Consider the following 26,080-nt stretch of genomic DNA (forward strand, 5'->3'; position numbering starts at 1 on the left):
TGAAAATCAATAATATATATATCTGAAAGTCAGTTTGGAGAGAAAATAGTTGAGAAGCATTATTAGAGTATTATGCTGCAGTTGCAAGAAAACTAAGCTGCTAAATATAACCCTGAAGTTATAAAATTGAACTAAGACCCTGTCTGCACTCAGTTTTATTGTATGTGTAGAAATCACCGTAGCTGTTTTTCCTTTTTGCTTTAACGAGAGAAAAATGGCTCATTTTAGTTTCATTTAGGTGTTACTTTAGCTGCCGTTGTCTCAAGGACTGAGGACATGGATCATGGATGTATTCGGAAAACCAGACAATGAGTAGATATTTCCACAGACTGCTTACTGATGTAGTCACACTATGGTAGGAGTGGTAAATACACCTTGGAGAGACAGATGCATTTACACCATTTCATCATCTGGCTAGAACGCTAGACAAGCTTCTTGGATGCTTTGCAGAGATCAGAGAGCTGTCTGATCCAATCCAAGACACTTGAAGTGACTACTGTAAGTGTAAAGGGAATAAAGTAAAGGGAGTGAAAGGGCGGCCAAACTGTTGCATCACTGTAAATACAATCAGTTTTAATCAGTAGTTTTACTAGAAAGCGTTTTGTGACACGATCCACAGCAGGATGCAAGAAATAAGTTCTTCACAAATTAAAAAAATGCTGTCAGGTGACAGACAGCTATGCTACAAACATCAATCCACATGATGAGGGTGGCTTCGACCACAGGTGCGTTCCCCCTGCGCATTCATTATCTGTCCTCATCGCTAGCAGCCTTGACTGTTTGAGTAAACTACACAAGGTAGCCTGAGGAGCACCAAGTTATGCTGTTGCATCTCGTTGGCTCGTTTTTGGTAGTTTTTTTATGTCATAGGCTTTGATGAGACTACGTTTTTGATTAAGGGAAAGTTATTTTCTTTGGACTGATGGTTTCAGTGTGCATGCAGCACCAGCCTCAGGTAGCCAGCTGGAAGAAGATGAGTTAAAGCAAGGCAGAGTATCGTGGGAATAAATAAAAAATAAAATAAAAAAAATGGAATTACTGAAGTTTTAAATAGTTTTTCCATATGTTGTCATTACGGCTCTCATGATACTAGATTTTCACTACATGGTTATTGTGTCCAAAATTATTCACAGTAACAATATTATTGAGATATCAATAGAATTGTGAAAATGCCATCATTCAAATTGATATTTAACTTTGATTATTATGCCTTTTATTTATTTTTTTGGCAAATTACTTAAACTCAAAAAACAAGTTTAGGGAGCTGGAGAGTAGAGCTGCCCTCTATTAATCGACCAAATGTTAGTCGACCAGAAAGGTTGTTAGTTGGCAAGATTTCATTGGTCATTTAGTTGCAGAAATTTTTTTTAAAAACATGTGAAACTCTATTAGGAACTGCGCCTTGTCAAAACAAACCAAAACCTATATGACTGGACCATGTGGGAATTTAATTTGAAAGGACAGACACAGGGCGAGGCCATTCAGTGCCCAGGAGTCAGACAGGAGTCATGTTAATTTCCAAGGCTGGTACCTGCGATTATTCCACAGGCTAGTTAATAACATGTCGGGCAGGAAATCCAAAGTGTGGGATCATTTTGAGAAGGTGAAGGACAAACCCAAGGTGATATGTAAACTCATCTTCATTGGTCGACTACAAACATGACGTATCATCTGAAACATGGAAGTAGCTACATGGCCATTAGCCACTTAGCACAATCATTACTGCTTTGCCGACAGCGTCATTAACAGGCGGCTCGCTCAGTGTGTGACGTGCACTTGTAGATAAAATATAGGCCTATATTAATAAAGGTTCATTAGTACAGTTTTGTATTTCTCTGTAATGTAGCACAGTGTTACCAGTGTTACCAATACTATTCTTTCTCACACCTTGAACCTATCGTAAACATGTGGGTGACTAGTCGACTAATGGCCCAAAATGATGACTACTGGCTGACTAGGAAAATTTTTCACTAATTAATTAATATTACATATTAAGAGGAAACCTGGTGACTGTTTGCATTATCAGCATTTGCCAGTGTGTTTTTCTAGTTTCTATTCCAGCTGTATCCATGCAGTAGAATGCAGTTCATCCCGTCATATATGTTCTTGACATTGCCTTTTTCTAGTGTGACACTGATAGGATGTGGAAGCAAAGCTGGCCACCAAGTATAATAACTAGATCATTAACACTTACCAGGTGGGAGGAACTGCAACATAATCATAATGGCGAGGAAGCAGGAAATATGACCATGGCTGTTGATGGCTTGTTGTTCACGGCTGACGAGCTTATCGACCCTGCACAATTCATCCAGGTTTTTCAATGCTTGTAGGAAAATGTATTGTTAGGCATGTTTTCATAGCACGAATGCACAGCTAGAGCATGTGTTTGGCTTTATTATTAGGTTGTTGGGTCAGAGTGCAGCAGTTGGTGTCGCCTGGTACATCATGAAATATAATTACTGCATATCTTTTGCTCTCTTCCATCAATAAACTGTACCTGTGTTGACTCATTGCCAGAAATGCACAGGCATAATTTGGACTCGTCATCATCATAAATGAGAAGTATTATGACGGCAAGGTCGTTCTGGAAAGATGTAGCCCCTCTCCTCCTCTTACAGCTACTGTCACTTCACATTACAGTCGGAAAGATTAGTTGAAGAACAGAAAATTAAATCGTTTAAGTTATGTTTTTTGAGTAAAAATGGCTATAATTCTCTGTTCCATTCTCTGTGATAAGTAACTGGATATCTCTGTGTTGTTAACTGTTGATCTGACAAAACAAGACATTTAAATCTGTCAACTCTGTCAAGTTATTGTCAGCTAAACAATTAATCCCTTAAATGAGAAAGTAAACATGTTTATTCTCAGCAAAGTAAGGCATCAAAAGAAACATTTTGGTATCAGAGATGTAGGTATTTCATTGACAAGTCATAACGAGTAGTAGAAATATTGTGTTATTGCCTTTGCATAAACCAGCAAAACAACCGTGGGTTTAATATTATTACCTTGTTTTCATCGTCCAGGCTGCAGTTTACTAAGGCTGCGTTCAGACTGCAAAATGTCTCTCAAATCAGATTTTAAAAACAGATGATCAGCACTGTAATTGCAAGTGATCAGATCGATTTGTGTGTCCAGACATTGCCAACCTGTCTGCATAGGTTGCATTGGTAACAATTGTAAGCATCAGTCACCACCACTGTTGGGCTCCTTACTCTAAAAATATAATATATTACTCATTACTCTTTACTCTTTTCAAAAATAATGATATTACTTAGCTTATTACTCCCTGCCAACAGTAATTCGTTACTACTCGTTATATTACTTTTCCGTTACACCCCATAAAGTTAGTAGTTGCCTATCTCCCCAAAATTCAGATGTGTGCCTCTGAGTGAATGTCAGGGTAATCGCCGCTAAGTGTAGCTAAGGCTAGATAGCATTTTTTGTTTGTTTGGAGGTTTGGAGGTTTTCAGTTGCCTGTGACCGGTATTTTCCCAAGACTCTGCCTCAAAGATGGAGAGTCACTCATGGAGTAACATTACATCCACCACATATCCAGCCACAAGCTTCATTTGTCCTTGTCGCTGCAGCTGTCCACAATTAAAATCCAGCATTGGTTGTTCAGCCAGTGTAGCGCTATGTCCAACATCCACGCCTTTGGTGGGGTGTATTTCCTGGAGCTTCAAGTGCTTGTGCTGTTGGTCAGTAGCCGAGGTGTTTCAGACCCGAGGTTTAGGGACGTGTTTTTCGCAGTGGAAAGAGTTTTACTACCACTACATGCATCAATGATGTTCTTATCATCCTTCCTCCTGACAAAATCAAAGTAATGGGAATATTTCCAGCCGTATAAGTTATGCGTTTCCATCTTCCAGCAGAGCGATGATAACGAAAATGAGTTGGCTGATATTAATGTTGTATTTCAAGTCAGTAGTGATGTGATAACAAATGTTGTAATGAGTTGTTTGGTGAGGTAACTGTAATATTATTACTGGAATTTTTTTAGTAATTGGTTACACTACTCATTGCTGGAAAAAGTAATATTACTGTAACTAACTGCCTAACACTGGTAACTACATACCTATGCTAGTAGCATGGCTTTCTAACACAAAAGCATGAGAAATAGAGGGCCATCATTTTTGCCCTTCAAACAATTGTGCTGTCAAGTCGCATTGCAGAACTCAGAACAAACTTAGCGTCTTTTCAGATACTGTTGTTCTCCATGTTGTCCTCTTAGCACTCCGCTAGTAGCAGCATGGATTCTGCTCAACACTTCTGTCACTCTGGATTTGACGTCTGTGTGTCGCACTGCAACTGATGCGAAACACTATAAAATCTGATTTTAGTGGCTAGAGCATCCCGACTGAGGCGCATCTGTAGAAATCCAACTGGAATCGCATTTCCAACCACCTCCAAATTTGGTTTAGATCCAATTTGCGAAAATGGCATTTCAGATTTTTCTTTTTGATAACCAGACTTTCTAAAATCAGTCTGGATGTGTCTAAAAACAGATCAGCAGGCAGTCTTGACAATCCTAAAACATCTTTTTTCTCAGTTCATAATTTGACTTTACCATAGTTACAGTTTCAGCTGTTGTTTAAGCATATGTACTCTCAGGCTAATATGTATTTCCTTTACTGTGGAGCAGGGCTCTCGTTTCTAACTGTGGCGGATGTATCCCTTTGTTAAGTGCTGCGTGTGAGCAACATAAGGAGGGCTGAGGCAGAGAGAGGGGTGATCTGAGGTGAAATGTAAAGAGGGCTAGTCAGGAAGGATTAACGTCCTGTGAGCAGCGTGTCCCTGCAGCAGCACCCAACACTCTGACAAAGGCTGCTTGTTTTATTGCGGTTTACCCGTGGATTTAAAACGTTTTGTGTGTACAACTGATATTTAGATTCTACAGCATGAATGTGGTTTTACAGATGAAGAGTCCATATTGATGTGTGCAGCTCCCAAGAATAAACGAAAGGCTTTCAGGCTCATTAACATCCCTCCAAATCTTTCAGAAACCTAATTTTTGTCAACAACATGTTAGTAGTAAAATAACAAACCCTGTCTGTCCCTACAGTTTGCTAAACATGACAGAATTTCATGTCCTTCGCTGCTTTCTGCTGCTGTGTTTGTGTATCTGCTGTAATAAGATGGTCTTAAATTCAATTTCTGATACCATTTAAAGGGTTTTAACTTTAATATTTGGCCTAATGGATCATGCAGGAACCCTGTTAACTGTCCCTCTATTCACTGAGTGCTTCATCAAATGTTGCAGCGTTTCCTGTTGCCATGGTTACCCCTCCTGATGCAGCCAGAGAGGTGCAGCCTGTAGACTTTGCAGATAAAGAACAGGCACGAGTCCATTAAGGGCGACTGAAGAGGAATGTCAAAAACATAAAAGACAAAATATTTTTCAATATAATGCAATTCAACAACTGTATTGCAAAAAACTACAGCGCTGAAAAATGGCTATAGAGTCAAGTCAGAACCAGCAGTAAGGTTTGTTGCAGAGCTGGAAGGACTGTACTGAGATTTACTATAGGGCTGGGTGACATGGCAAAAACTAATATCATTATCATTGTTTCCATATTAATCAATATGAATATTTATCACGGTATATAGTTTAAAATGATGCCAGTTTGATGAGCATCCTGATAATGAAAACCAGAGGGTTTTTAGTAAAACTTAAGAATACAGTTCATTAACAAAAAAAGTAGAATAATATAATGGAAATATTTAATGTGCAAACATGCTCGGAAGTACAGTTAAAAGCAATACAGTTAGCTTGCGTTTAAACTTATTAAAAAATGTATATAAAACTATATGCTGTAACTACTATCACTTCTATGTACAACCAAAACTGGCACAAGTACAACTGTAAGATAAAACAATGCTTGCACATGTCTTAGAGGTAGAAATCTGAGTAAAAAGTACAAAATGCAAACATAGTTGAGCAGTCATTATGCTATACATTATGGGCAGTGGCCTTAAAAGACAACACAATTGACTTTTGTTTTAGTACAGCCTTGCTAGCCCTGCTAAAACATGTGGACAGACTAACATGGGCTCGTATTTTCATACTCTCGGTGTGGTCGCTGTGATGGTACTTACTAAGGTGATGAAAAAGATTTGTTGTCCTTCTTGGTTGGCACCAACAGACAACATAGCGTCTGGTATAAGCGTCCTTTGTGTGGGGTAAAGCAGCACCTATAGTGTGTTCAGATATACAAACCACTTTCTACAGGGCCTTGCTGTCCTGCACTGTGCTGTGTCTGTACCAGGCAGTGATGTTCCCCATCAGGCTGCAAATTCCTCAGTATTTGAGGGGAATTTCCTCAGGTAAAACAGTCTCTGCCTTGCTTTTGTCACCACTGAGTCAGTATGCAGTGTGCAGTGTGGGCCCGTTGATATAAGGGGGCCGTAGCTCTTTGGCTGCTTCTCCTTATTCTTCATTTTCTAAAGTCCACTATTATCTCCTCAGTGCGGCTGACGTTCAAGAGTAGGTTGTTATCCTGACACTAGCAGGTCAGGTCTTCTTCCTCTCCCTGGTAGGTCCTTTCATTGTTATCTGTGATCGGGCCTGTCACAAATTTAATGATGGTGTTGGAGTCTGAAGTGGCTACATCGTCGTATGTATATGGAGTACAGCAGAGGACTCAAAACGCAGCCCTGGGGTGCTCCTGTGTTAAGGATGAGGGTAGAAGAGGTGTGTCCACACTCTCTCACCACCTGGGGTCTGCTTGTCAGAAAGTCGAGGATCCACATGCACAATGAGGTGTTAATCCCAGCTCCTTGAGCGTTGTGACCAGCCTGGAGAGAACTGTGGTGTTACAGTAACATTGAACTGCCATCAATGAACAGCAGCCTCACATAGCTCCCTTTCTTTTCCAGATGAGATAGGATTGTGTGTGTTTTTAGGTTTTTAGGAACACTGCATTATTACTTGTTCTAATGAAAAGAACAACAGAGCTGCAAAAAATCTGTTAATAACCTTTCCTTGTTTTTCCATGTGCTCCTCCTCTACAGGTCAGTTAAAGCTGAAAATGAGTGCAGTAGGGGAAAATCCCCTGGACCCTGCCACGCCAGAGTCACGCAAGAGGAAGGGCTCACCATGCGACACATCAGGGCAAAGGTATATTCCTAAACATGTGTTGTTGTTCTGTTAGTGACATTATAATACAATCAAAAAGATTGTGCATAAATTAAAACTCTTAAATGTTTTTCTCGTATTCCTTCATGGTGAACGAAGAATCCAAAAAAGGTGGTCATTTTTCATGAACTGAAGTAAATGGGGGCCGTGTATAGCAACAGCAAAATTATATCAAAACATCTATCTACAAACTTTCATGCAACTCATGCAGTATAATCCAAGTCTCATTTATCTAGTCGTGTACTCAGTACGACAAATAGTGTGCCCCTGAGCGTGCCTGAGCACATGAGTTCATATGACCTCTGCTTGATCAGAGTTCAAACACACACACACACACACACACACACACACGTGCCCAGGCATGGACACGTGCCCAGGCATGGTACACAGCCATGTATAAGACTGTTTGTACTGAGGAGTTTTAAATCGTAAAATTTTAGTGAGAAGGGGAAGTACTGAGCATGAGACTGGATAAATGAGACTTTGGATATACTGCACGAGTTGTGTGAGAGTTTGTAAGCAGATGTTTTGTTGTAGTTTTGCCGATGTTAAATGCAGCTCTGTTTACTACAGTTCACGAAGAACGCTCCCTCACTTTAATGTAATATGGTCAATTTTGTGCACCAGGGCTCAACAACCATGTGATGTTCTCACTTCTGACAAAAAGGAAACAAAACATACTTAAGTAATTGTTTAAGTGTATTAACAATAAGATAATTTATATTCTTTGCAAAGTCGAGCTTAGCCCAAATGAGGCAATCGTCATGTTATTGAAATTGTCATGTAAACACATCTATTTATCTGAGGTACCGCTCAGCTGTTATTTTTCTTTTAAGAGTTGGATTGATAAGCAGAAAATTAATTGTCCTGCTGTTTTGATAACAGAATAATAATCAAAGTAATTTCTCAGCAAAAATGCCAAATTTTCCCTTATTTCACCTTTTTAAATGATTGTATTAATTTAAAATTATCAATTTATTGTTAGTAATTTTGAGGTTTCGTCTGTTGGTTGGACAAAACAAACATTATGAAGCTGTCAATTTGGGCTCTGGGTAAATTGTGACGGCATTTCTCACTCTTCTGAATTTTGAAATCAGATTATACTGGCATACTTTTACTTGTGCAGTCCAGGACTCTTACTCTGTACAGTGTGGTATTAGTAACATTACTAAAGTCAAGGATCTGACTTAAATAAAATCCTCTGGATCTATAAAATTCTATTAAGACCATGATTCAGAGTTAAAGTTAGATGCGGCTTAGGTTGGGGTCAGGTTTAAGGTAGGTCATGCAGTGGTGAAGGCATGAATGTACTCTGTGTACTGTGCGTGCGTCTATAAGGCCAGATAGCTGATGTAAGCTGATGTAACAGCCCAACTAGCATTTCTACAGCAACTACACGCAGCCACTGACCTGCGCATTCACACAGCAGCGTCCTCCCCCTCCTCACCCCTCCCTCCCTCGGTCACCACGCCTGTGTGTTCTGGCTGGCCAATGCACTGACCTACTTTTGCTGTTGTCGTCTCACACACACACACACACACACACACACACACACACACACTTACTCGCATATACACACATTCCTTTTTTCATGTTTACCACATACCTTACTGTAACTCGTCGGTTTGAAAGTATATTATTGAAACTGGAGAATAAGGTTAAGCACAAGGCTAAGCGGAGAGTCTGAAGAGGCTCGAGGTAAAGGCCAATTTAAGTTGCTTTTCAATGTTTGTGTCAATGACTGGCAACTTTCTTGTTTACATATTACGGGAACAAATTACAGGCAGCTGGGTGAAAAAACCACTGCACTTATACAGCACATTGTGATGTTACTTACACATTTCCCGGCTCTGACACTGATAATTTAAACCACCTGTTGTTTGGGAAAAAAACAAGTTCCAGTTGTTCACTTTTATGAAGCCGTGTCTTGTGATCAGAAGTTTAAATGTTTAACCTTTTAATTAATTTTAGTTTAAAGTAAACAGCATCATAAGACTGAAAGAGGAGCATCATGTAGTCAAGTAAAGATCAAGGTTGCAATTATATATCTTCTCAATTAATTTATCATTAATTTTATCAAGAAAATAGTCTGACCAATTTGATCCAATATTTGTATTGGGTTCCGATACTGACGTAATTTACTCATCAGATATCGGACTGACTTTACTGATCCACGAACCAATTCAGATTCCATAAACTGATTTTGGGTATACATGATGGAGCACCTGCCGTTTACTCCTGGAGTGCTTGAAGGATGAATAATTGATTTAATCAGTTATTTTATTTTCGTTAACCAACCATCATCTAACAGCTTAATAAATAAATATCAACCAAATATGAACACAAACATTAACCAAACAAAAAGACAACACTTTAAGAGATATCCCAAATTAGAACATCACCCAAAAACCCAGTCCCCTGGGCACGAGACACAACACATAGATGCAAACAAGTGAAATCTTCATCTACATGAGTCACTGCCAAACTTGTCCGCCTATCTATTGAGTCCCTGTGAATCCAAGCGGGCATGCAGGCAAGGTGTTGTTTACCACCTGACAAGACCGTTGTGCTATCACACCCAAATCAAATGAACAGTAGCTTGTCTATTCCTGCCCATTCACAGTTTAAATGTGTATGTAGAATGTTCCTCAGATGTGTTGGGACAACTGAAAAGAAACTAATTAACTACACTGGCATCTTTAGCACACAAGTCAAGTAGCTGCTCCAAGCCCAGAACGCATTGGGTCAAAGACAAGATTTTGGTAGCGGAAGCGTTCAGACTTCCTTTTATAGTCCATTTGTTGTCCGATTGGTACTGGCCAATCACGTTTGAGTGGCAGGTAAACAGTCAGAGTGGTGAGGTGGAGCACATTGGCCAAAATACAATCTCCAAACCCATCGGATATGTTTGAAGACAATTTAGCTTTACATCAGCTTCTTTAAAAATGTATCAGAAGTGGGGCGTCGGTGGCTTAGTGGTAGAGCAGACGCCCCATGTACAAGGCTGTTGCCGCAGCGGCCCGGGTTCAACTCCAGCCTGTGGCCCTTTGGTGCATGTCCTTCCCTCTCTCTCTCTCCCTTGTTCACGCTGAAGCTGTCCTATCAATTAAAGGCTAAAACGCCCAAAAAATATCTTTAAAAAAAAAAAGAAAAAGTAACTGAAGTCATGTGCAGATATCTCTTAACAGAGATTAGCCGAAAATGACCGTTGCACCGAAGAGGAAGTCTCGGCCCGGATATCCACTGGCTACACCAGATCTCCCGAAATATTGTCAGTTGCCTTGTGAAGTGTATCGTCATCAGATGAGTTCACAGATTGAGGAGAGTCCGACTATAGGGCCCATGAACAACACTTAACCACCTTATGGCCTGGCGTTGGTGCTATCACAGTGATGGCCTCTAGGCTCTTTAAGCAAACAGTGAGAGTCACTCACAGTGCTCATAGTAAAGGTATTGGCAGGTATTCAGACGGTATCTCAATTGGATTTGAAGAAAAGTTGATTGGTGCATCTCTGCTACAGAATGTTAGCTATGAGCAAAAATTGCCCGAGTCATAATCACAAGTCCTCAGAGCTCAACTTAACGTCCGCAAACCTGTTGTTTTATCCATCCAACTAGAGCTTGACAAACACATCTGCTGGGCTGATGCATCAGCTGTTTTTAGGCTATTGCAGATATATAAGTGTTTAGGTCAGCCGATAAGTAAGAAAAGATATCAGAGGTAATCCAAGAACACTGTCTCCATTACATTGTTATAGACTGTTGGCAGAAACACTCAGAAGTTTTTTTTAGCTGATAAATTGTTCACTGAGAACATACAGTATGTTGGTCACAATTCTTTAATCAAGCCCAAAGGCTTCATTGAGAAAATAACAGCAAAATTATCAGTAGTGGGGGGGGGAAAATCAGTTGCAGCCCTAAAAGGTTGAATCACAACTTACTTCCTTTGTGTAACTTTTTTTTTTTTTTTTAAAAGGACCACATGTGAGTGATTACATATCTGAAACCTTAACGTGTGTTCCTCCGCAGTGTGGAGAAGCGGAGACGGGAGCTGGAGTGCCGCTACATCGAGGAGCTGGCTGAGCTGCTGTCATCCAACATGGGCGACATTGCCAGTCTCAGTGTCAAGCCCGACAAGTGCCACATCCTCAAGAGCACCGTGGACCAAATCCAGCAGATGAAACGGCGTGAGCAGGGTGAGAGAACACACACACACACACACACACACACACACACACACACACACACACACTGGATTGATCTGTGAGAGGCTTAACCAAATTCTCTGCTATGAAGAAGTTTGCACGCATTAGATCTTTTGTGTGACATTTTTCACAAATATATTATTTGTCTGCAATCTCGAAAAATTTAAGTTCTACAGGAAGTTTCTATGTCTGTGTATTCAGATTTGTGGTGTTTGTTTCCTCCCAACAGAGAAAGCGGCTCTTCTGTCTCCCGATGATGAGGTGCAGAAGAGCGACATCTCCTCCAGTAGCCAGGGGCTGGTGGAGAAAGAGGCACTGGGGCCCATGCTGCTAGAGGTAAACAACTCAATCACTTATTTCTTTCCCACCACCACTTTGGGATTTTTACTCCAGCTCAGCACACACAATCTGACTTTCCTCTCCTCCTCCTTCAGGCCCTCGATGGGTTTTTCTTCGTCGTCAACCGGGAGGGCCGCATCGTCTTTGTTTCTGAGAACGTGATGAGTTACCTTGGGTACACCCAGGGCGAGCTGATGACCTCAAGCGTCTACAGCATCCTCCATGTGGGAGACCACAATGAATTTGTTCGCAATCTGCTGCCCAAAAGCCTCGGTGAGTGAGCCTGGACTCTTGAGTGTGCATGCATCTGCTGTCTTACGATTTATATCCTGGGTTTAGGATGCCAGTAGTTTGTATTTTTTAAAAGATATTTGGTAATTGCCTTTTCAATATCCTCAAATTTGACAGTTTCCATGCCAATGAAACCCATTAAGGGGATGGGTTTTGGCAGCAGAATCAGAATACAGTGCTTAATACAGATAATTAACTTGGTTTATTGATGGAAAATACTGTGGCTGAAGCACATTTAAAGAGGCACAAAGAAAGGCAGGATGACAAACTATGGAAATTTTGAATTAACACAGTGTAAAGTGTTCTTCACAAAGCTTCAGAATGTGCTAGGAGAACGAGGAAGCAGTAAAGTCAGAGTAGAGATTGTGTGTGGGTGAGTTTGACAAGCGATGGAAGAGTGAAACAGCGGCTTTCTCCCGTGTGATGATGTTATTTAAATTTTTAGCTACAACCTTGAGAAGAGAGCATAATGAAAATGCAGGGGGCCTGAAGCGGGTTGTTTCAGGACAAAAGATAACAGAGTCCAGAAGGCAACAAGGTTGAACTGTCGTATTTTCTGTTCTGATCCTGTCATCGCTTTTCATTTTTGTGCCAGCCACAACAGCTCTCTTTTCTCCTTGGAAACAGAGATCTTTAAAACCCACTCTCACAGACAAACTAAATACAAATTACATTTTAGCCACACTGATTATTCCTATTAACGGTACACGTGGGTGTGATTTTAGGGTGCTATAACAACCCAGAAAGAAAAGAAATTTAATGTGACAATTGGACAAACTGAGGAAATATATATTCATTATATGGTGTGTAGCATCTGCACATCTCTGCTGCATTCATTTGGAGCCAGGAGTGATTACTCACCCAACAAGATTGGCATCTTCCAGCAGCCTTGGAAAAAAAAACATCAAATGAGACAAGAGGAGATTTGGCAGGACCTCCGTTGGGCTGTGCTCTGTGGCACAAAAAGATAGTTTCAAAGAGTCATACTGGGAATCAGGTACCCATGTAACAAAAGCCATTGGGAGCATTATTTAGACACAGCGTTATATTTCACAGCTTATTGCCTCTTATAAATTGCAGATATGTTTGTGAGAAGGGTTGGGGAGTAACTGAATACAGGTAACTAAAGCCCTGTTTCCTCCGAGCAGTACGGTACAATTCAGTTCTGTACGCTTTTTTCCATTTCCACTGTGAAAAGTTGTGGATGGTACCAGTAGAACCGTTCCGTAATGTCCCCATTTTTGGTCCCCCTTCTATTGGGGTACCTAGCACACAGATCTGGTACTGAAAGGTGGAGCTGTGAACCTGTGTCACTTACGCCTGAGGTCAAAGGGCCCTGTGCAAAGTTATGACGTCAACTCTCTCGCTAGCTGCTTGTTAGCATGCTGTTGTGCAGTTGTGTAGGTAGAGCTGGCGATTCGGCTGTAAGCAGAATTCAAAATGTGTCCTTTCATAGGGCAAAAGGATGGATGGTCACGTAACATTTCATCCAACTCATCGTAAAATTGGCAAGTCATAGAGCGTTGGCGGGTTGTCATCAAAACAACCACCACATCCTGTATTGATGACATAGTCCTTGTCGGGGATACACCAGGACGCATGATCTTTTAAACTAAAAAAGATGTGTGGTCGAAGGCATCCTGGACCACCTCAATAGGTGGCTTTAGCGATTGGATTACAGTGCGTCTTGGTGGTCGTTCACAGTTTTATTTAGCGATGTCCATCGGATCAGATCCATTGGATTGGATCACACAAGACGCGTGTTCATACCAGATGTAGACAGGGTTAAAGATTCTAGTGCAAACAGATAATTGAGGTGAAAAGGGAATTTCCAACAGATTTATTCTGTCAAATCAAAGAAAAGAACAAGAAGTGTCAAAGAAGTAACAATGTCTGTGGGAATATGATTTAAATTACAAATGTGTCCAGCGCTAAAATAAGTTGTATAACAAAACTAAAATTTTTGTTGACTGTGGTTTTGTCTACTTGATTAGTATCGAGGTATCTCAATAAATGAATGAATAAAGTCTCAAAGACTTCATATGCATCTTTAAAAAACATTTAGAAAACCTTTTTTTTTTTTTTAATTTTGATACCTGTATTTATGTTTTCTTGCTAGTAGTCTTCTTCCCCTCCTTTGCTGGCACACTGCTGCTTTTGTTGGCACATTGACAGGAATGTGTATTGCATCACCCACATGCTTTTGTACACACTTACTAATAAAAACACAACATATAGCTTTACTAGTCTTGAAAAACTCCACAGGGCACCTTTAACATTTTCCCAAGGGATGTACTGTATTTATTTTGTCCTATTAACAACAACAAGAGTTAATTGTCCTCATCAATACTGAACTGTGTGTTTGTTTTCCTCTTTGTTCAGTGAACGGTGTGCCGTGGCCACAGGAACCTGGCCGAAGGAACAGCCACACCTTTAACTGTCGCATGCTGAAGAGGCCACCGGACGAGCTGGATTCAGAAAATCCGGAGGCTCGGCAGCAATATGAGATCATGCAGTGTTTCACCGTGTCCCAACCACGGACCATGCAGGAGGAGGGAGAGGGTACGTACACACACACACACATACACGAGTGCACACAGTCTGTACACATGATAAAGCCAATTACTACTGAGGATTTAAGCAAGGAAAACTTATTATTATATAACGTCTTTTTTCATCTTTATCTGTCTTTTGTCTATCTATTTTATCTTTATGTTTGTAAAGACTTTTCTTACTATTATTTTAAAAAAAATCTAGATTAAGTACAGTGTATTTAAACCACAAAAGACAGATATTCTTGTGCCAGGAGTTCATCCAGTTTAAGAAATAGTTGATACATATTCCTCCTGCGGAGTTTTTCTAATCTAATTTTTTTCTTGACATGATAAACTACATGTTAGGACACACTGATTATAATAAGGTTCCAGTGCTCTACTATCAACAGCGTCCACTCTCTGACCAGCTGGACAGTGACCAGATTCTTGCAGGACATTTTCATGATTTTCAGGGTTGTTGGTGCAATGGCCTTGATAAAACTGTATGATTTAGTTTGCTGTTGAGCTCTGCCTGCCTTTACTCATTTTCATAAGAACTGGCCCCGGTGGATAGTAGAATTTTGCTCACACTATCCTACGTCTTTCTTTTTTTGTCAATCTGAAGTCCAGATATCTGTTGTTTGCATCAGAATGACTGACAGCTGACTTGGCATTTCCAGGCTTTGATTGGCTGTTACATCTTCACATTTACACTGCTTTTTTTTTTGTATTGGTTTGTTTTGTTTTTATCAGTTCTTAATTGTTCAACGGATGCTACAATATTCATAAACTGCTGTAAAGCAGCAGAGGGTAACAGGAGTCAGATCTCACTTATCACTTGTCGAGTTGACCGACAAAGCAATGAAGAAGGATTTGCTGTCAAAGCGAAAGCAAAAGCGCCTCCTTGGCAATATTCCAAATATAAATCCAGTGCTAATGGAAAACCTGTTGAGGGAAAAGGAGTTGGTTACGTCGCCAAAAAGTCGTAGGTGTGCAGCCTGTCGCCTGCAGCTCTTCATCCAACAGTTCACTTTATCTGCTCCTCCTTTTTGTTCCATAGCTTACCTGCAATATTTCAGACTGATCCGCTGTGAGCAAATGCCGAAATGCCCGTTGTCTGGTTTTGTAGACGCATTTTTGCATTTCCTGTGACTACTTCATATAAAAGTCAACCTGTGATTTCCCATTTAAATGTTTTAAATGTGAAGCTGTAGCAGAATGAAGTGTTCTGTCTGCATTAGCAGTAGCTTATTATACTGCTTGACAGATACTGAGCGTCATCAACGTTTTTTCTTGTGTGGTGTAATCAGTGTAATCACAAGTTCATCAAGCAGTGGAAAATTTCCTCATCGTGGCATCCCAACATCAAACCAAACTAATGATCCAATTTCTGAGTTTCGACAGGTCGTCATGTGTTTTTTAACCCCGGCATGTATGGGCGCATTTACCAGGATAGTCCGGATGACTCGATTCAATTGGGTGGGGATTGCCGAAAAATTATACACCTTCATGTGGTTCTGTTCACTTTCACACTGCACTTTTTAAAGCGGACTAAATTGCTGGACACCGTCACGCAGTAACAACAGCTGCAGTTTGGGGGCGGTATTGCCTGAAATGACCACTGACCAGGAAGAAAAAAGCATGAGGAAGAAGAAGAACCTCGCTCATCGATTGGCCAGGACCAAAAACTGCTTCTGCCGGTTCGCGTTGTTTTTTTTTGTTGTTTTTTTTCTACCCAAAATGCACTGGCACGCTCTACGTCAAGTCCTCTCTTTGGTTCACTGAATGGTCCGTTTGCATTTCCCACTGTAAGCGAACTGCACCAGGGTTCACTTGCAAGTGAACCGAGACCCCCAGTTTTCAAGCCGCCCAGGATTCGCTCCTTTGTTCCGCAACAGAGCCTTCACACCACTCCAGACGAACCGAACTATCCGTGGAAGTGGACCAGGGTTCGTTTAAAGCGGACCAAATAGCGCCAGTGTGAATGCATCCTATATGAGGGCGATTTTAGAAAAATCTTTCTGTGGCAGTTTCAACACTTGTTGAACACAACATCCACATCTATCTTATTCTTACCTTTTTTACTCTTTGGCGTACAGTACCACACACACACACACACACACACACACACACACACACACAGGAGCAATATAACAGAGAAAATTCCTAAAACTCACGAAATTGATGGCATTCTGACAGCTGTACTCCACATTGGTACAGCCAGAGAAATTGATCATATATTACAGGAAAATATCAGAAAGTATCCACATGGATACTTTTATCATATTTAAAACACTGTGTATTTTATTATTTCATATTAATCTGATGCATGAATGTTCAGGTGGGCTGGGGAAAAAGAAAAAGGATTTAAGAGCGTTTTAGGAAATGTTCCGAATGGAAAACAAATTTTCATGGGGGTCACAGTGTGAACCCTGAAGGTGTGGAGGCTACTGCAAATGTTGAGTTCTGTGTAGACTGATCTTGTGTGTGTGTGTGTGTGTGTGTGCTGCTCTCCTCCAGGGAAGATCATCTCCATAGAAACTAGTGCTTTGCGAGCAACAGGCCGGCCTGGCTGGGAGGACCTGGTCAGGAAGTGCATCTACGCTTTCTTTCAGCCGCAGGGCAAAGAGCCCTCCCACGCCAAGAAGCTGCTGCATGAGGGTGAGTAGCCACGATTGATTTTTCAGCTTCACTCCCAGAAATCATTGATACGCTCTCTGTAAGCTTTGTCAACGTTCCTGCACTACTCCCGTACCATTATGATCGATCAGACTGAATACTACATTTTAATCACTGTTTATACATACAGGAGTTGTGTCGTGGAAGCATGTCGTTCTGTTGTGTATGCAGATTTATGTAGCGGTAAGTGGAATAGACAGAGCTTTAGTCAAGGGCTGCCACTATCAATGAATCGATTGATGGATTGATTTGTCCTGTGAAACGTTAGGAAAGAGTAAAAATGCTCAACACAGTTTCCCAGTGTCCACTCACACTTCAGACGCTGTAACCATCAAATTAATTACTTTAGTGAAAAAAGAAATATTAAAATAGTTGCTGATGGTCGATTGACTCATAGTTTAATTGACTATTGTTTGAGTTTTACTTAGAAGCAGACAAATTCCTTCTGCTAAAACCAGGACCATATCAAGACACTGTTCACTACACCTTAAGATTGATCTTTGTCTTCCTTGAAGTCTAAAACCCAGCAGCTGAACTCCAGCTGATATCAAAATCCTGTGTTCTAAACCTGCTGTTTTTACATGTTGTACATCATGTCAGATGTAGTCTGACTCACAGGATATAGACTGCTGGTATACACCTGCCATTTGCTGCCTATTTTTAACGTAATTCTCCTCCTAATGTCCACATTTAGTTTAAGCACTGCGAAACAACAACAACCTGCGAGCTAGCAACCCACACTCTAAAAAGGTTTTTTAATGATTTATGTAGTGTTTTCTTTTGCGGGGCTTTAGCCATTTTAATACCTCCTAATGTGCAAATATTCCAACAAAACTAGTTCCCTCCCGATGCGATTTTGCAAGAGAGTAGTTACTGCATCCTGAGATTAGCACCGCCCAAGAAGATTGTGATTGGTTTAAAGAAATACAAACAACAAGAAGCATGCACAAGCTACAGCAGACAGTGACCCTGGTATTGATCTGTGTGTCGCAACGCGTTGGTCTTTTTAATTCATATTACCATGTACAGTAAAAGCTTTTTAATTTTTGCCACATACCCTACAGTGTGCCTTTGATAGTTTTGAAGGAGATTTGCATTTTGTATTTTTCGATTGAGCGTATACTTTACTCATGCAACAAGCCCTCTGCAAAATGGAATCAACACAGAATTCATTTTCACATAGTGTGGAGTTATACTGGGTTCAGTGAGACCTTTCTCTAGCGCAAAGGTCTGGCAGTGCGAGATTATGGATCCAGCAAATCTAAACCAAAGTTTACCAAAGTTCAGCAAAGTGGTCGAGCATTGATGACCTTCTTTTCCAACACATTTCTTGTCTCTGTCTGTTGCTAGAAGAATTAGCTTTCCCTCATCTACAGTAGGTCATGATGAGCAGTTTCAAGTGCTAATCTTCTTTTTATTACTCCATGTTACAAGATTGTGAGCGAATAACAACATGTTTACCATGTATAAAATAAGCACATGCAGTTAAAAGGATAAAGGGACAGATCAGTGTTGTATTATCCCAACACTTAAATCACTCGCAGCTGCTGCAACTCCTTGATGCAGCAGTATCATTTAGGCCTTCGGGGGGTCAGAGCTCTTAAAGCCTGCATAACATCAGAAAACAAACAAGACATGAGACCAAAGTCTAAACCCTGTGTTTGCCTCTTTCTCTTGCCCTGTGTGTGTTGATATCTCCATTAGTGATGACCCACGGCACCGCCATCAGCCCGTTGTACCATTTCACGTTAAGTGATGGCACCCCGCTCAGCGCTCAGACCCGCTGCAAGTTCTGCTGCCCCCCCAACCCTGACGTACAGCCCTTCATTATGGGCATTCACACTATTGACAGGTATGATCCTCTTTTTTTTCCAGGACTTTTTGTTCAGCCTCTTGTTTTCTTGAGTTAACACCTTGTGTGTTCCTCCGTCTCTCCAGGGAACACAACACTGCTAGCTCTCAGGAAAACACTAACCCCAGCCTTCCACCGACCCTCGGCAGCCTTGCCCAAACTCCCTCCCGCTCTCCTTCCCTTCCTCCCGGCAGCAACTGGACCCAAGGCTCAGGCCTCGCCTCCTCGGGCCTTCACCCCAACAACATCAACACCTCCCCCCACGGACATAATCCAGCCACACCCACAGGCTACCTGACGCCCAATCGGACCTGTCCCCAGCAGGTCAACAGCCCCTCTCCTTTGAGCAGCCCACTCACAGCCACCCCTACCTCTTTTATGTCACCCAGGATGCCACGGGCCAGTCCTGGGTTAGGGGGAAGTCCTCGGGTACCGGGGAACCCCTTCTCTCCTTCCACACCAGGCCTCCACTCCCCAGCCGGGGAACTAAGTAGTGGAGGCAGCCTCAACAGGCAGCAGTCCGGCGGCGATGGTAGTAGTGGCGCCAGCGGTGGGTCAACGGGGTCCTTCTCCCTGTCCTCTCCTGTCCTACAGAGACAAGCCAGTACACCCACCGGCTCCTCTACTCGGCCTCCATCTGCAAAAGAGGGAGAAGGAGGGGGAGAGGACTCTGGTAAAGCCCCCCTTCCTTCTGCCTCCCAGCTGGGTAACCCCAGACTCAGTCAGCTCCTGGATAGCAATGGGACGGGAGCTGAATCCAACAACAACAGAATCCACTGCACCTCATCACCTCATCCTCCGAACCCTCCTCCCGCCCCTCAGTGCCCTGCCTCACACAGTACTCTAACGGAACGACACAAGATTCTGCACCGGCTGCTGCAGGACACCAGTCCCAATGACACCTCCACCACCAGCGAGGAAGGACTAAACAAAAATGACATTGAGATCAAGAAGGAGCCGCCTGCCAGTCCGGCTCTGACCGCAGCACCTCCAAAGTCCGGCTCCGGCTCCGGCTCCAGAGAGCCACAGGACCATCAACTACTCCGATTTCTCCTGGACACAGACGAAAAGGTGACGATTCAATATGCCCCTTACATTTTATTATTTTCTTTGCATTCCGTTTGTGTGTACTTATTTTCTAAATGATCTGAAATGAGATATTGGACGAGAAAATACAGTTTGTTTCGATGTAGTTTGATGTTACGTGACATAACTAGTCTCGTCCATAAAGCCTAGCCGGATGGATCTCTCCTCTCTTGCACTCTCGGCGCAACCCCGCCCCTACACGCTTGTTTTCCTGCTGTACGGTGCAACGTTGGCCTATATATCATAGAAAATTACGTTTTAAACTCCCTCAACTCAAAGTTAAAATACTCTCAAACTAAAATGGACGTGTGTGATACTTTTATACTACCATTTTGTGTCCTTTGCTACAAAACTTTTAACTTCTTCAGCACCAGTGCAATGTGCAAAAGAAGTTAACACACAGCCCTGCTATTTATTTTAGCTGTATCATTTTTCATTTACATGTTTTTCAGCTGTATATTTTTGAACAGGAAAGAAAACCCCGGCTTTTGCAATTAATTTAAGATCAGTCTGTTGTAATGAAAGTGCTTGTTACCTCTAACATATGGCTCTGACTTTCTACTGAACATTTTTCCCGCTTATACCCAGATATACATATATTGTGTATTGCCATTCACCCTAAAATTACAGAGCTATGAAGTAAATACATGTATAAAGTTTGTTAGCCTTGATCAGTGTGAATGCAAATATGTAGATCCCTAATAAATTACACATCAACATTTTAGTCTGCCCTGTAAACTCCCCATTATTTGTCCTCTTGAATCATGACGCCTGGAAAAAACACTAACGGAAACACACTTTGTCTCTGAAGGACCTGGGGGACCTGCCACCTCCATCTGCTCTCAGCCTGCAGACGGTTAGAGTAAAAGTGGAGAAGAGAGCCAGCGTGGATGGAGTGCCGTGTTCGGGGTCTGCCGCTGCAGCAGGAGGTGCATCCAAACCTGCGGGAGTTTGCAGCAGCTCGGCGTGCATCAGCCCAAAATCGAGCCCCATCGGAGAGAACCGTCGAGACAGCCGCAGAGACAGCCGAGACTCCACGGTACAGTTGTTAATGATGTTGTGATATGTATTAACGTCAACTAGCTCAGAGATTTGACCTCCAAAGAATTTTCCTGGTAGAGTGTTGGCATTGAGGAAGTTTAGAGAACAGAAAATGCATTGACTCATCAGATATGCATCGGTTTGTTTTGTCTGCAGATAAGTCACAATATTGTTGTACAGAAGACTATCTTTGAGGTCATTTTGAAGCAGTTTCACCTTTGTCAAGTTTACTTTTCAACTGTAAAATGTTCCGCTCAGTACATATCCTGGTCATAATTATTTAAAAGACATTTAAAGGCCTTGCTCACCCCTGGTAAACCCTCACATTAGTCCTCATCTCAGTGAGTACGGACTGTGTGATTAGCAGAGGGCTGATCAACCAAAAATAGCAGAAAACACCAGTTAGGATGTGCAGGATCTTTATGGGATCTTTACAAACCCTCAGATTTTTTTTAACAAACCAGTTTGAACATGCATTCAGCAGTGGTATTTGTGGTAAACCTGACTTTTAAATACCAGCAACTGGCGCAGGCTACACTGGACTCAATCCAGCTACCCGATCAGACTGTCATGACACCCAAATCATAACTCTACTGAGCTAATGATTTAAATGTACGTCCTCCTTGTTAGTAAGGACACTTCACAATTAAGTGCTGGAATTTTCCTCTCTTGAGCTTTGCTCCTGCATTGGCAGTTGCCTGACAGCCATTGTAAATCATGTTGAATGTTTATTTTCTTGGACTTTGTCTCCACTGTAGGCTCAGCTACCAGCTGCAGCCTTTGAAGCTCACTGGCCTTTGACCTTTTGTCTCTCCCCATCTCTCCGTCACTGATTGTCTGTCACCCTCTTTTTCTGCCACCCATTATTCTTTAATTTTTCACTCTTTCATGCCACTGCACCATCCATTCATTCTTCCACCCTGCCTTTTTTCCGCCCTTTTCATTTGTTTCTCCTCCGCTCTCCATTTCCTGCCCTCAGATGTCTGGTGGCCCTGTTGACATGGACCCTCTCACCCAGCTGCTGCCTGGCCTGAGAGGCCCGAGTGGGGCCAAGCAGGGCAGCGAGGATTCATCCACCCCTGGAGGAGGCCCCCAGCTCCACTCTCCAGCCCCTCAGCCCCCAGCTCAGCTCCAGTCCCCCTTGCCTCAGCTCCAGTCCCCTCTGTCCCAGCCCCAGTCGCTTCCCCAGCTCCACTCCCCGTCGCCCCAGCTCCACTCCCCTTCCCCCCAGCTCAAACTGCAGTCACCCACTCAGCTCCAGCCCGGTGAGGCCAGCACTCCCCGCAATGTAAATGTGAAGAGAGAGCCTCCAGGCACTCCTAACAGAGGTAGAGTTACAGCTTAGCAGGAGGGGCGGGTCATGTAGACATGTGCTACCTACATACAACCTGTAGACACTGTTGTTTTTGAGTGCTGTGTCAATATTTAATTCAAATGGCTGTTTGTTGAAAGAGAAATATATGTTTTTGTTTTTCAAAAAATTAGAAAAATTACAAAAGTGTTTTTCTTTGAATTTTTTATAATAATTTTATTGGATTCTATATGATTCTTCTTCTTCTATTACTATTACTATTATTATTATTATTATTATTATTATTATTATTATTATTATTATTACATCAGTAGTAGTAGTTTCTGGTGTAGTACTATGATCCTGAGCTCTCTATTTATTCATTCATTCATTTACCCACACATTGTTAGTCTGTGCGCCCCCTGCTGGCTATAAGAAGGCATTGCAGCATCAACAGACAAATCATGCATACATCCACAGCAGTGCAGAATGTCTTATGTCTATAAAAGTTTGAGTATCAATACTATACAACACAGGTTTGTGCAGTTGTTTTTTTATTTGTTTCTTCTTATTTTCTATGTCTGCTTGTGTTTTTCCCCCAGGACTCAGTGATGGCGGCCCGCCCTCCGGCTGCAGCCTCCAGAGTCAGTCATCCTTTGACTTCTGCAGCCCCCCGACTCCAAGCCAGACACAGACCCAGGGCCAAGGAGACCCCTTCCAGACCCCGAAAGACAGCAGCCCCTTTCCAGAGGCAGAAATTATCAACCCATTCAGTTCAAGCACTGGTATGCAAGAAAAAGTAATACACACGCTTTTAAAGGTCGCATTTGGAAAATGACTACTGTGGGAACCCTGTCTGTAGTAACTCGACACTAAGTCTTCTATAGTGGTAAAGCATTGTTGAGCTGACCTCTAAAGGTTGAGAATTTCGGTGCTCCTACAGAAATGACCACACTCACTGTCATGGGGTGTGGTCAGACTGGATTCTGTTACATATTTGACCGCACAGGTGATATAGCTTTGCACTTTACTGTAGAAGAGAGCAGCTCGATGCTACATCACTAAAACAAGGTGAAACTTTGGCAGCAAGAGCAGGATTTTGTGTGTGCTTCATAAGTGCTGTATACTATCTATTCATTTAATCAAGTTGTTGAATCCGATTATTGTGAGTCCAAGTTTAGTATTAATATATATAATATTTAATTACAATAAAACTGTGTTAAAATCTGTTTCAGGCCTGTCCAAGATGGATGTGGGAGAATCCCAGTTCCAGCCTCTGGCTCTGTCTGACACTTTGTCCTTCGATGGTCTTGGAACCCCTTTACAAGCTCCCTTGGCATCACCACAAGAGTAAGTATCGCTGTACTCACAATCATTTTCTATTGTGAAGTTGTGGGGGAGGAATGGCAAAATAAAAAGCTGATGTAACCCACTAACACTCCCGTGTAGTGCAGATGATGATGTGCAGTGTTTCTCTGTGTGAGCAGGCAGTGTGTGCCCTGTACGCTGGATGAAGTGCTGGGCCCTCCGACAACCCCCGAGGGCCGAAACGATGAGAAAGCTCTGTTAGAGCAGCTCGTCTCCTTCCTGAGTGGGACTGATGAGAGTGAACTGGCTGAGCTGGATAAGGCCCTGGGTATCGACAAACTGGTGCAGGTATGTGTGTGATTAAAGACTGTAAGAGCTTGGCAGCGGATGTGCAGAGGTACATACAGAGTGTAGTGGGCATATGTGCAGTTAGGAAAGGCTCTACATCGGAGGTTCTCAATTCTTTTTTCCAGTCAAGGTTTGAACATGTTAAACATCCATGTTTAAAAAAAAAAAAAAAAAAGAGGAAAGAAACTCATGATTAATGTCTCTATTTTTGCCCGTCTCTTCCAGGGTGGCTGTTTTGACCCCTTGCCTCAAAACTTCCCGACCCAGCAACCCACTGCCACCCCAGGTTCCATGGACCCTAAACTCCCCACCTACCCTTCCCAATTCACACCAGCTCCACAAGCTCAGTTTCCTCCAGAGCTGGCCACGGTGGTGGGGCCACAGGGCCTGGGATTCGGAGCCCCCCGAGCGGCTTTTCCCGGCAGCACGGCGGGCGTCGGGCTGAGGCCGGGCATGACGCGACCGCAGGGGATCGGCACTCAGCTCAGGCTGCCACCCAATCAGCTGCGCCTGCAGCTGCAGCAGAGGCTGCAGGGCCCACAGCAGGTGAGGACGCAGAGGTGGACATTTATCTTTGCTTTGTATCATCAGGATTATGTTCAGGGTGAGTTATTTTAATGTGTACAGTCACAAGTGTTGGGTGAGACATATGTCCTGTATGTAATTTATTCACACCATGCAAGGGCTGCTAACACAACAGCAATAAGCTGAAAGTGAAAGGAAGAAACACCTTTGAGTTATTTTCACACTTGCTGTGCTCACACACTTTACTCATTGCTGCTGAATGTGGAAGACAAATGCAGAGAGGTGTAATGAAGCTTTCTGTGTTCGTCTGAATCCATATCATAACGAGTCTTTTGATTCATTTCCGAATATTGATTGAAATGCTTTGAGTAAGAGCTCTCCACTTCCCTCTCCTCCCTCATCACCAATATACTACTCATCTCCATTCTCCTTCCCTCTCATTATATTTTTTCTGCTTCCGTTAATGATGCGATTTATTGTTTCCATCATGTTTGATCCTGCCCTCCCTTTTCTCTCTTATCTCCCTTCTCATCCTTCAACACCTCACTGACCTCTTCTCCTTCTGCGTCTCAGCTCCAGAACAGGATGGCAGGCATGAATCCGTTTCCTGGAGGAGCCCAGCATGTGAACATCGGGATTCGTCAGGGGGTCCAACAACCTCAGATGCCCTCTCAGGTGAGTCACAGTAGCAGCGAGTGAAGCTTGGCTCACCCCGACCACCCACTGCTGTTTTGCTACGGAGGTGGAAACATTCAAAATAATTAGTTTACATCAGTTCAACCACGCCAAGCTGCTGTAATCAATACTTTTATATTTACAATGGATCAAATAACTATGTGCAGGGTTGCTCATAGATAATTATCAGCTCTCTCCTCGCAGCTCCACAAAGCATTTCATTATCTCGTAGCTTGTTTTGGTTCCACAGCCTGCAATTCTGTTGTTATGGTTCACCACTGTCATGTGCGTCATTTCCAGCAGCAGCTGTTTTTCAGCAACGAAAGCTTTAGGTTAGCGAGTAGCTGCTGAACAGAGTGGAGCATTAAGCAGCTAAAGAGACAGATATTTTCTTCAGGAGTTGAATGAGACTGAACCTGAGCTAAGACAGTGAATACTGGATATCAGGTGGTGAGAATACCCCCCAAAAATCTGATCTAGTCCTTCAAATAAATACACATGTATTCTTCCTTTGCACAGAATTCTTAAAAGTACTAGAGAAGGCAGAAGAAATAGGAGAGGACACACTTTGAAAACATGGCATGGCAACATAAATCATTTGGAACTCATGTTAAGCTTGACACAAAGGTATCATGTAAGGAACTGTGGTAGCAGGTGGGTGGGTTGGCACATATCATATTATCCTTTTTACTGTGATTTCCTAATTGGTCTTACATTGAACTGAAGTCAAAATCAGACTTTCTGAAGCCTGCAGATACTCTGTATGAGCGA

General features: G+C 42.4%; 1 protein-coding gene across 1 annotated transcript in view; it reads left to right on the forward strand.

Moving 5' to 3' along the window:
* The window catches only part of ncoa1 (nuclear receptor coactivator 1), a 73,495-nt gene that overhangs the window by 33,639 nt on the left and 13,776 nt on the right, over nt 1–26,080 (forward strand). Inside the window, exons 3-18 of the mRNA XM_050059027.1 lie at nt 7,012–7,117; nt 11,165–11,331; nt 11,570–11,676; nt 11,775–11,952; nt 14,353–14,532; nt 15,565–15,629; nt 16,979–17,165; nt 18,888–19,035; nt 19,122–20,106; nt 20,933–21,160; nt 22,142–22,490; nt 23,056–23,238; nt 23,689–23,803; nt 23,941–24,109; nt 24,335–24,655; nt 25,208–25,309. Of these exons, the coding sequence (XP_049914984.1) occupies nt 7,029–7,117; nt 11,165–11,331; nt 11,570–11,676; nt 11,775–11,952; nt 14,353–14,532; nt 15,565–15,629; nt 16,979–17,165; nt 18,888–19,035; nt 19,122–20,106; nt 20,933–21,160; nt 22,142–22,490; nt 23,056–23,238; nt 23,689–23,803; nt 23,941–24,109; nt 24,335–24,655; nt 25,208–25,309 (3,573 nt within the window). The 5' untranslated portion in view covers nt 7,012–7,028. The remainder of the gene's footprint in view (nt 1–7,011; nt 7,118–11,164; nt 11,332–11,569; nt 11,677–11,774; nt 11,953–14,352; nt 14,533–15,564; nt 15,630–16,978; nt 17,166–18,887; nt 19,036–19,121; nt 20,107–20,932; nt 21,161–22,141; nt 22,491–23,055; nt 23,239–23,688; nt 23,804–23,940; nt 24,110–24,334; nt 24,656–25,207; nt 25,310–26,080) is intronic.

The sequence above is a fragment of the Epinephelus moara genome, chromosome 12, assembly GCF_006386435.1.
Source record: "Epinephelus moara isolate mb chromosome 12, YSFRI_EMoa_1.0, whole genome shotgun sequence".
NCBI lineage: Eukaryota > Metazoa > Chordata > Actinopteri > Perciformes > Serranidae > Epinephelus > Epinephelus moara.